The following is an 11,756-nucleotide window of genomic DNA, read 5'->3' as shown; positions in this document are numbered from 1 at the left end:
ACTATAGCACTAAAAGCTATTTTTTAACTTCGAAGGTAAATGTTTCTTCTACGTGAAAAATCACCCCAAGTGCATTTTATTAATGCAAGATTTAAGTAGTAAACAACAAAAAAGTATATGGTGTTTATATTTCCCTGCTATTTCTAAGTCTTTGTCTTCAAAAGTGTACAACAAAATGCAACGTTTATGCAAACCCACATAGTAGACTAACAGTACAGAGTCAATATCAAGTTCGCTTACAATTATAACTAATGTGGGCGGTCTAATTGGACAAAACACGTCACGTGGTACAAAATCGGACGATGCTCGTCAGAGGATTTATTTTGTTAGGTTTGATTTTTGTCGCTAGATTAATCAAAGAGAACAAAAAAGAAAGAAAGAAAGTCATACTATCAGGTTCTTTACGACTCCCTGGAAAATGACTTGACTATTACTTGCTGTTTTCTCTTTATTTTTACTACGCTTGGCATATCTAATTGATGAAACCACATATTCGATGGCAATCAGTGGCAGTCGATAGCAACCGCTTCTCATTGATCTCAATCAATCAATCAATCAATCAATCAATCAATCAATCAATCAATCAATCAATCGATCAATCAATCAATCAATCAATCAATCAATCAGTCAGTCAGTCAGTCAGTCAATCAATCAATCAACCAATCAATTAATCAGTCAATCAATCAATCAATCAATTAGTCAGTCAATCAGTCAGTGAATCGATCAATCAATTACCAATTAAATTAATAGCAAGCGAAAATTAAAGTTAATAGCCGCTTGCTTATGTTTCAAGAAATCATTATTGATAAATTAATAGCAATCAATTAATCGATTATAAATAGCAATCGATGATGAAGATACCAGTCAACAATTTATTTGGTATCGATTGGTAAGGAATTGACCTTTTTGACGTTTATACGATTTGCATTTATGTAAAGAAAATCAATCAAACAATAAAAATTCGTTATTTTTTTTTGGATTTGAGGCCTCATATGCTATGAAGATGTGTTTGGGTGTGTAAATCCTTTGAAAACTGAGTTTAGACTTGATTAATTATCGTTTGGACCCAACAAAAACCGAAATATAAACATCAAATATTTTCGTTAGTATCTTTACATTTAACAATCTGAACTTTGGGGTAACGTTTCTGTCCTATTTCCCTTTTTTTGTCGGCGGGAAATATTTGTCTACGCAATATTTTCCAGCTCTGTTCCATTTCGCTGCTCCGGGAAGTTGCTCATAGTTGAGTTGCTATTTCGTGCCCATGCCTGCTCGGTACCGTTTAAACGGTGGACGTCAAATCCATGGTGCTTAATCAGATCTCGGTACCGCTCTCTTTCGATGCGCTAGAAGTAGGACAAACAAAACAAAGAAGTGAGTAGGAGATAAAATAAAAGTACATTTGACAGAATTTTTTAATTTGCTTGATCAAATCTTCATGTTGTTCAAGTATGAAAATCGAAATAAAATATCAATTTTCCCTTCTCGGGTTGCACATGCATAAAAACGTGAAATTTCGCCCGTTTCGCAGAGGAAGAAAACTATGTCGACGAAATTATGAATGGGAATGTTGAATGCTCACAACGAAACAACTGCGAGGAATGGAGAACACGAGGAAGAGAAATTGATAACGAAATGTCTTTTTGGATTTTCATACGAGAACAAAATCAAGATGAAGACAAATAAGAAACATTCTGTCATACACACTTTAAAAGCTTCATATTTATAGTAAATTGCACCTAGTTTGTGACAATTATGAGCTCTGCCCGGGACTGATGAAGTAAATCTTCTGAATTGCCGAAGGAAGTTAAAAGCATATTTTTCATATGTTTGTAGTTTGTCGGACTTGCTCCGCACGATTTTTTTCTGGCTACTCCAGTTTCTCCTAATCAGTCAAAATCAAAATTTTCAAATAACAGTCAGATTGGGATTTTGTCCCATAGCCGCGCTCTGTAGTCGATGTCGTCAGCCAAATAATGCAGTCAGTCCGTTAGTTAGACAGTCTACCAGTACGTCATTTTCCATCAATCAAGTACTCAATCTGACAGTCGGGTCACCATTCTGCCAGTTTGTTCGCTTTGCTTAAAAAATCACGGATTGGGAATTAATCTTACCATGTCGTCGTGAATAGCTCTTGCTATTTGGCCAGCTCTGGTTACCAGGCTTGCGAACGAGCGGACGGAATACACGTGTCTGTTCATGTAGGTGATTGGTCGGAGGTATCTGAAGTTGATACGTCCGACTCCAACCACATACACTTGCACACCGAGACGAGTGAACTGCGAGCGAAGGCTGTTGAGGATGTAACGTGAACGGCTGCTCTGTCTTCCGCTGACGACCACAACCAGAATTCTGCGAACAAAGGAGAATTTGTATCTCCTAGAGAAGAAGTACCGAAGGGAAGCTCGCAGACCTAGATCCACACGTCTTCCGGCTTGGTTTGGGTACCGGATGTAATTCAAGGCTCTTAGTACTAAGTACAGAGAGCTGTGCTGGTTGAAACGCATGCGCAAATGTGGTCGGCTTCCATAGGTCGCGACTCCGATGTGTGATTGGTGCCTGCTGATCGTGAAGCGTCGAGCAATGGATTTGATGAAGGCCTTCTCAAGATGAAAGTTACGGCGACCAACGTAGCGAGAACCGTCGATCAAGAATGCAATATCAGCAGTAACAGGGATGTGGGAGACACCTGTAATTAAAAAGATGGATGATAAAGAGCTCAAATCACGCGTTGTTTACAGATTCAGGTGCAGGCTGCGGTGCCTGCTATGTCGGCGAGACTTCCCGACACATTTGCACGCGCATAAATATTGATAAGGCCTCTCACAATTTCAAGCATCTACAGGATTCACCTAGGTGTCGGACAGTTTGTTGGAGCGAGTGCTTTGTTGTCATTGATCAAGCAACAACACGCACACAATTAAAAATCAAGGAGGCAGTACATATTCGCTGGGAGAAACCCTCCCTAAATCAACAATGCTTCTTGTAAATCTCAATCTTTCTTTGTAATTAGTTGTTGTATCATACCATTGTTATTCTAATTTTCCGCTATATATTGCTCATTAATGTAATTCCATCCGTAAACTGACGATGGCACAGGAGTTGCCTAAAGATGTCTTTCAAATTTAAAAGTCTTGTTCTCTTCATTAAGATTGTTACAAAATTGCTGCTTTTACGTCCTTATGGATGATAAATATTATCATCTATAGGTGGTTTGCAACCAATCCCTACAGATCCAAAAGACAATGGTGTGGCAGCCATGTTGGATGACAGAACCTTTTGTTTTGTCATCCAACATGGCCGCCATGCCATTGTCTTTTTGGATCTCCAGAGATTGGTTGCAAACCACCTATAGAGATTGACTGTCGTTTCTCTTTTTCTCTGTTTCTCTGTTTGCTTTTTCACGAGATTGTCTCATGCACATTTTGCGAGTGTGGCCTAATGGAACGAAACTAAGCATGCTTTGAACGGTGCCGAAACCGGCAGCGGTTTAAACACTTATAGTGAACATGAAAAAATTTCTCGATTACGGTGAAGAGATATGCAGTTTTTACAAACACGATGCAGATTAAAGGCAAGTCAGTGCAGAAAAACAGGAAATTCAATGCAAATTACAACGATTTCTGACGTTAGTACGAAGGAATTGCAAGACATGCCGACGGTCACCAGATGTCTTCCGAAGATGGCCGAAGGGTTCCGATGATTTCCGAAGATTACTGAAAGACTTCCGAAGATTTCCGAAGACTTCCCGACATTTCTCAACATAATTGGAAGGTTTGCAAATATTTTATGCTACTGCATAATTATGATAGGCTGTCTCGCAATTCCTTCATGACTATTATTAATGAGTAATCACATGATTTTCAGGTGTATTGTTTTGAATATGCTACTCGGAATTTAAGTGAAGGTGTGTTTACTTACTTCCGGAAGGTAATCTTGGTGGTGGCTGTGGACGCACAGGATGAACAGGTCTGACAGGTCGAACTGGTTTAACAGGTCTCACTGGTCTGATGGGACGTTCTTTTAAGAGAAAAGAAAACGGTTGTTAAAATGTTGGACGGTAAAAATCAGCTTTACAGCGTTTGTCACTTATAATATTATAAACTGCAATGACTGTGTCATAGGTATCAGAAAACGAAGAAAAATTTCTGAGGCCCCGTTTATATGGAGAAAAGTTGTCTCGGGTAGAAGGGTCACTCGCCTACCCGAGCTACCCTCGGCGAGCCAACTTTTGCTACATTTCCTTACAAAACTTGGCGAACCGTTTACACGAGAAAAAACAAGTTGGCTCGGCTGGAAGGGTGACCCGCCTAGCCGGGTCACCCTTTTTCGATGGTAGGGTCACCCTCCTAGCCGAGCCAACTTTTCTCCATATAAACACTTTGGCCCGCCTAGCCGGGTCAACTCCGTCAAGGCGAGACAATCAGAGCATGCGCGAGCGCTGTTGGCCCGGACAAAGGGGTAAACGTTTTTCTCATATAAACGTTCGCTGAAGTTGACTCGGCTGGGAGGGTGACCCTCTTTCCCGGGACAACTTTTCTCCATATAAACGGGGCCTGAGTAACTAACGAGAATCAAACTCAAGACCTTCCACGTAGCGGACGGATGCTATAACAAACGAGCTACAGGAGACTAGAAGTGATCTAAGTCATTTGCTCTTTTTACATTCATCCTTTGGGCCTGTAAAGAGAATCTGGCAGATGTAGCGCTCCGTATTTAGTGAATGGAAACATGGGATACAAGATGGATGATCTAATCACTGACTTACAAGGAGACTGGTGGATAGTTAATTTATTTGGTTAATGAACACGACCGGCATATTGCTGGGATTGGTATCGTCGAACACCACGTTAAATTCTTTCATTATAGGGGAGGGGGGAGTGGGGATACTCAGTGAACGTTTGGGTTAGGAGTGTGCCACTGGGACTCTGAAAAATTACGCCATGTCAGACCATGCTCATATGCACTTTGCAATCCCACTCTGGAGTAGGCAACAAAACTCCTAGACATGATACGCACACGATTCTTATTACAAACTAAAATAATTCTTCATAATTTTCAAGTACACGGTAATCTATTCTAGACTAAAACTCTCCGATGTCTGTACCCTATCCCAGACTAAACTACAATGGGAACCTCACCATTCACAACGGCACATATATTGCTCATATATGGGAGTACCCCTTCCCCCTTTCACGGGTTTATTGGAAGGAGAACGACTTACTAGTACAGTAGCCCCATTTCTTGTCTCGATCGTAGTTGGGTGTTAAAGCGCACCAGGCCAACTTGCTGTTTTTAGTTGTACAGCTGCTATAGCGACGACCTTTGTAGATGAACGGGAACACGCAGCAGTAATTCGATGTCGTTCGCTTTCGGCAAGTACCTTTAGACAAAAAGAACGCGACAGACAAGTTAACTTAAACTTATGTCCGATATATTTTTAGTGTACTTTAAAAAAATTACATCAATGGGAACATTAACACTATAGCCCAGTTTTGTCATCAATTATTAGAGTAACGCAATGAAGCTATTAAAAACTAGATCATCGAATAATGCAATTCCAGGGATTTGATTGGCTTAGCGGTCATGGTATACGAGCCGTTATACCATGCCCGAGAAATAGAGACCATTAAATTATATTCTGATTGTTCTTGCAAAGCAAAATAAGCAAGCAATATCAATATTTCTTGATTGTTTTTGATAACCACGCGCCTCGTTGGCTATCTATTATCTCATTTCCAACAAGCGTGAGTGGAATAATTGTTAAATGTCTCGATACAGATGGCTCGCTTAAGGATGGAAATTGATTGCAACTTAAAACACGTGTAGAACCTTCTCAAGCTATGTCTTGATCGAACGAACGATTTAAAAAAAGTGGATCGGATGGGACTTTCCAGGATGCCAAATTTCATTTCTTTAATTTAACGAAAAAGAGCGCCATAGGAAACTGTGAAACCATAGATCATGTTTTTTAGGATTTTACACGGACTCGCTTTCAAAATGTTATAATATAACTGGATTCTAAATTGATACCCTTACCATAAACTTTGTACACGTCATTTGCCCATGGTCCTCCTTTGCCGTTCCTACATCGATTGGACCGTCCGTACTTCCAATAGGTCACGTGAGCCCTTGGACCAGTAGCACACCATCCTTGATTCTGTAAAGCGAAGAATGGGTAACCGAACCTCAGAGCAACCAAGGCGCATTTCAAAATGGCGTCTGCTCGTCTTCGGTAATAGCCTCGAAGTAGGATATCTTTACCGTCCCGCCCTGGAATGGCACGACGGCTCGTGTCTCGGAAGCAACCGACGTATTTGACTGAGAGAGTAAAGAAATATTAAAATGATTAGAGTTTTCAATCTGGCTGAACACTGACTCCTCGTACAAAGATGTGTCACTAAGATTGGTGACTCGGTTTGGACCTAAGCCTATATGGCACCATTTAATTTAGGCTAGAGTGCACAACAAACAATGATTGACTTTTTTATAAATGGTGCCGCGTAATCAGTCGACATCATCGCCTGATGTAGACTAGCAGTAAGCAGTCGAAACTTCGCGATCTTCATCTCAAGTGACTATATCGATAATACACTTTATTATTATTATTGTATTTACCACGATGAACCACAGCAACCTTTTCGTCGACAATGATCGACCTTTTACAGGCTGGATTAAGATTTTTGTTTCAACTTACAACAATACCAAAAACGCGCCTGATTTACCTAATTAGGAAACTGGAAATCCGCACTTAAACGAACTCGTGTCTATTTTAGATATCTGAAAATTAGAGTCGAGGAACGTTCGGAATCTCACACTGAAAGAGTAAACAGCGAGAAAGAGTTTGAAGATTTTCGTCGTTAAGCTTAATCTTCTTTTGTAAGCACAAATGTAAATGAAAATGTTTCGCTGTCCTGTGGGTCCTACAGAGTTGGCAAAATTAATCCTCGATTCGAGCATGTTGAATTTTAAACAGGAAATCCCAGTATAAAAGGGGCCTGGTCTGACCATTCTCACCTTTAGTTGTCAATCAAACATCAGAACCTAAAGAACTGGCAAACAACTCACCGATAAAATTGGCTTAGTTTTCGTAATAAGTCCGGTTAACCGAATTAGAAACTGAGATGTTATGTTACTGCGGTTTATTATGAAATTTTGAGGCGTTTTTTTTCAGAGGACGCTTGAGCCACCAACTTGCCACGACCGAACGGCTTCTAAATCTGCATTTTACGTCCACAAAGGTGTGAAAGGAAGGAGGGGCTTGCCCTTTTATAGCGGAACTTGTTGTTTAAGAACCAGATACGTTCTTACGAAGGATTAAATCGACAAACTACAAATGTTAATTACTTACTTATAGCTCCGGGTGTCACTCTAATTGGCTTGGCTGCAAAAAAACAAAACAAAAGCATTTTACTTAATGACTTTAAGAAAAAGACAAATACAACTGTACCAAAAAAGCAACAGACAATAGCAAACAAGGAAACTACATTCTTACGTCGTCGTCCTCCTCTGCAGTACCCCCACAGTTTATTTTTGTTGTAGTTAGGAGTGATTGCACACCATCTTCTTCCTCGTCGAGTTCTTGCGCAACCGTTGTACCGGAGCCCGCGATACGTGAACGGCATACAGCAGTATCCTTCTGTAGTGCGAAGTCGGCACTTCCCTGAAATAGTTATTCACACACGAAGTGAATTAAATGAATGATCAACACGGCTAAAATAGAACTTAGAAATGATTTTGTCGGGTGCCACGATGTTTTTTCATTTTTTTGTATTCTGTTCTTTGAAAATTTTAAATATCATTGTAATTTTTATTAATCAGTTTGCAGTTAATTACTCAAAAGCTTTTTTGATCAATGATTAATAGGAATATTATAAATTACAATTATTTTGTGTCTAAGAAAACAGGTCCAAAAAAGCGACAAAAAGCCAACAATTAGAGTGTATAGTATAAGGACGAATATTGGGCTAAAGGGAAATCCATCATCAATATATCTCTAAAAAGGCGACAAAAAGCCAAAAATTAGCGAGTATAGTATTAAGTTGAAAAATAGGCTAAACTACTCTACCAAAAGGACTCGAAAAAAGCGACCAAAAGCCGCAAATTAGAGAATTTTTATCCCAATAGTATAGACTATGAATTTTGGCCAAATTTTCATCCTAAGACTATACACTATAGCTTTTGGCCTAATTTTCAAAGTAATACTATTGACCTTAAAGTTTTGGCCTAATTTTCATAGTGATACTATAGACTATGAATTTTGACCAAAGTTTCTTTCTAATACTATAGACTACGGATTTTGGCCTAATTTTCATAGTAATACTTAAGACTGTGAATTTTGGCCTAATTTTCGTAGTAATACTATAGACTATAGATTTTGTACTTATTTTTATAGCAACACTATAGACTATGAATTTTGGCCAAATTTTAATCCTGATACTATAGACTATAGATTCTGGCTTAATTTTCATAGTAACACTTTAGACTAGGGATATTGGCCAAATTTTATCCTAATACTATAGACTATGGATTTTGGTCAAATTTTAATAGTCGTACTATAGACTAGGAGTTTTGGCCTAATTTTCGTCCTAACACTGTATACTATGAAATGTTGACCTAACTTTCATAGCAGTAGTATAAACTATGGATTTTGGCCTAATTTTCATTATAATAATATAGACTATGAATTTTGGCCTAATTTTCATCCTAACACTATAGACTATGAATTTTGGCCTTATTTTCATGCCAATACTCTAGATTATAAATTTTAGATCAATTATCATCCTAATACTATAGAATATAGATTCAGGCCTAATTTACCTAGTGACACTATAGAATATTAATTATGGCCTAATTTTGATACTAATACTATAAACTATGGATTAATTTTCATTGTAATACTACAGACTATGGATTTTGGACTAATTTTCATAGTAATACTATAGACTGTGTATTTTGGCCTAATTTTCATATTAATAGTATAGACTATAAAGTTTGAACTTATTTTCATAGTAATACTATGGACTACGGATTTTTTCCAAATTTTTATAGTTATACTATAGACTATGTATTTTATCCTAATTTTAATAGTAATACTATAGACTATAAATTTTGAACTAATTTTCATAGTAATACTAGAGTCTATGTATTTTGCTCTAATTCTCATCCTAATACTATAGATAATGGACTTTGGCAAAATTTTCATAGTAATAGAATAGACTATGAATTTTAGGCTAATTTTCATCGTTATACTATAGACTATGAATTTTATAAAAATTTTAATCCTAATACTATAGAATATGGATTCTGGCCTAATTTTATCATAATACTATATACTATGGGTTTTGCCCCAATTTTTATACTTATAGTATAGACTATAAATTTTGGCCTAATTTTTATCCTAATACTAAAGACTGTAGATTTTGGCCAAATTTTCTTAGTAATGCTATAGACTTTGACTTTTGGCCTAATTTTATTCCTAATGCTATAGACTATAGATTTTAGCCTAATTTTAATCTTAATACTATAGACTATAGATTTTGGCCTAATTTTCATAGCAATAGTATAGACTATGAATTTTGGTCCAATTTTCATCCTACCGTTATAGACTATGAATTTTGGCCTAATTTTCATCCTACCGTTATAGACTATGAATTTTGGCCTAATTTTCATCCTAACACTATGAATTTTGGCCTCATTTTAATCCTAATACTATAGACTATCAATTTTGGTCTAATTGGCGTTATTTTTATCATAAAACTTTAGACTATGAATTTTGGGCTAATTTTCATAGTTATAAAATAGACTATGGATTTTGGCCAAATTTTCGTAGTAATACTATTAAATTTTGGGCAAATTTTCAAACTAATATTATAGCCTATGAAGCAAGGCTAATTTTCATCCTGATACTATAGAGTATGGATTTTGGCCTAATTTTATTAGTAATAGTATAGGCTAAGAATTTTTGTCTAATTTTCATCCTAATACTATAGACTATGGATTTTGGCCACATTTTAATAGTAAAACTATAGACTATGAATTTTGTCCTAATTTTCATAGTAATATTATAGCCTATAAATGTTGGCCAAATATTCTTAAAATAGTATAGACTATGAATTTTGGTCTAATTTTAATCCTAATACTATCGCAAAAAAGTCGATTTTTGGATCCCCGACAAATATTCTTTAAATAGCTGCCAAATGAATCAGTGTGTCCGAAAACGCCTCCTGAAACACTTTTTAGTCCTCCCAAGGGACAAGGGACAAAGAAATAGCCCATAACAAATGACGTCAGGGTGAGAGTTAAACAGAAAATTCTTTGTCAGGGCGTTACTTGCCCTTAAAAATGACTCCCAAGGGATTTTTTCGACACGTGGAGATACGTAGGGACATAAGACAGCGAAAAATGCCGACTTCAAAATTTGGTCAATTTTGACAAAAACCCTGGACCCCTGGGAAAAAAGTCGATGTTTGGATCCCCAACAAATATTGTTTAAAAAGCTTTCAAATGAATCAGTGTGTCCGAAAACGTCTCCTGAGATTCTTTTTAGGCCTCCCAAGGCACTAGGGAAAAAGAAATAGCCCATAAAAAACGACGTCAGGGTGAGGGTTAAACAGAAAACTCTTTCTAAGGGCGTTATTTGCACTTAAAAATGATTCCCAATAGATATTTTCGACACACGGAGATCCCTAGAGACATAAACGAGCGAAAAATACCGACTTCAAAATTTAGCCAATTTTGACCATAAACCCTGGACTAACCACTTGGAAAAAAGTCGATTTTTGGACAAAATACAAATATTCTTCCAAAAGCTTCCAAATGAATCAGTGTGTCCGAAAACGCCTCCTGAAACACTTTTTAGACCACCCAAGGGACCGGGGACAAAGAAATAGCCCATAAAAAATGACGTCACGGTGAGGGTTAAACAGAAAATTCTTTGTCAGGGCGTTATTTCAACTTAAAAATGATTCCCAATAAATTTTTTCGACACGCAGAGATCCCTAGGAACATAAACGAGCGAAAAATGCCGACTTCAAAATTTGGTCAATTTTGACAAAAACCCTGGACTAACCCCTTCAAAAAAGTCCATTTTTGGATCCCCAACAAATATTGTTTTAAAAGCTTCCAAATGAATCAGTGTGTCCGAAAACATCTCCTGAGATTCTTTTTAGGCCTCCCAAGGAACCAGGGACAAAGAAATACCCATAAAAAATGGATGTCAGGGTGAGGGTTAAACACAACATTCTTTGTCAGGGCGTTATTTGCACTTAAAAATGATTCTCAATAAATTTTTTTGACACGCGGATATCCATAGAGACATAAAGGAGCAAAAAATTCCGACTTCAAAATTTGGTCAATTTTGACCGAAAACCCTGGACTAACCCCTTGAAAAAAGTCGATTTTTTGAGAAAATACAAATATTCTTGTAAAAGCTTCCAATCGAATCAGTGTATCCAAAAACGTCCCCTGAGAGACTTTTTAGGACTCCTAAGAGACCAGGGACAAAGAAATAGCCCACAAAAGATGAAGTCAGAGTGAGAGATAAACAGAAAATTCTTTCTCAGGGCGTTTTTCGACACGCTGAGATTCGTAGGGACATAAACAAATGAAAAATGTCTACTTCAAAATTTGGTCATTTTTGACCAAAAACCCTGGACTAACCCCCTTAAAAAGAAGTCGATTTTTGGACAAAATACAAAATTCTTCTGAAAGCTTCCAATCGAATCAGTATGTCCGAAAACGTCCCCTAAGACACT

At 37.4% G+C, this 11,756-nt stretch overlaps 1 protein-coding gene across 1 annotated transcript in view; it reads right to left on the bottom strand.

Moving 5' to 3' along the window:
• Positions 1 to 1,174: 1,174 nt before the first annotated feature.
• The window catches only part of LOC146475447 (uncharacterized), a 132,440-nt gene continuing 121,858 nt past the window's right edge, over positions 1,175 to 11,756 (bottom strand). Inside the window, exons 122-128 of the mRNA XM_085115840.1 lie at positions 7,496 to 7,663; positions 7,352 to 7,384; positions 6,040 to 6,321; positions 5,225 to 5,383; positions 3,922 to 4,020; positions 2,115 to 2,689; positions 1,175 to 1,346 (exon numbers count right to left, since the gene is read on the bottom strand). Coding sequence (XP_084971966.1) covers positions 1,188 to 1,346; positions 2,115 to 2,689; positions 3,922 to 4,020; positions 5,225 to 5,383; positions 6,040 to 6,321; positions 7,352 to 7,384; positions 7,496 to 7,663 — 1,475 coding nt within the window. The 3' untranslated portion in view covers positions 1,175 to 1,187. The remainder of the gene's footprint in view (positions 1,347 to 2,114; positions 2,690 to 3,921; positions 4,021 to 5,224; positions 5,384 to 6,039; positions 6,322 to 7,351; positions 7,385 to 7,495; positions 7,664 to 11,756) is intronic.

The sequence above is a fragment of the Pavona decussata genome, unplaced genomic scaffold (assembly GCF_977016875.1).
Source record: "Pavona decussata unplaced genomic scaffold, jaPavDecu1.1 SCAFFOLD_84, whole genome shotgun sequence".
In the NCBI taxonomy this organism is placed as follows: Eukaryota; Metazoa; Cnidaria; class Anthozoa; order Scleractinia; family Agariciidae; genus Pavona; species Pavona decussata.
Note: the sequence above shows the minus strand (reverse complement) of the source record. Positions and strands in the feature narration are given on the sequence as shown.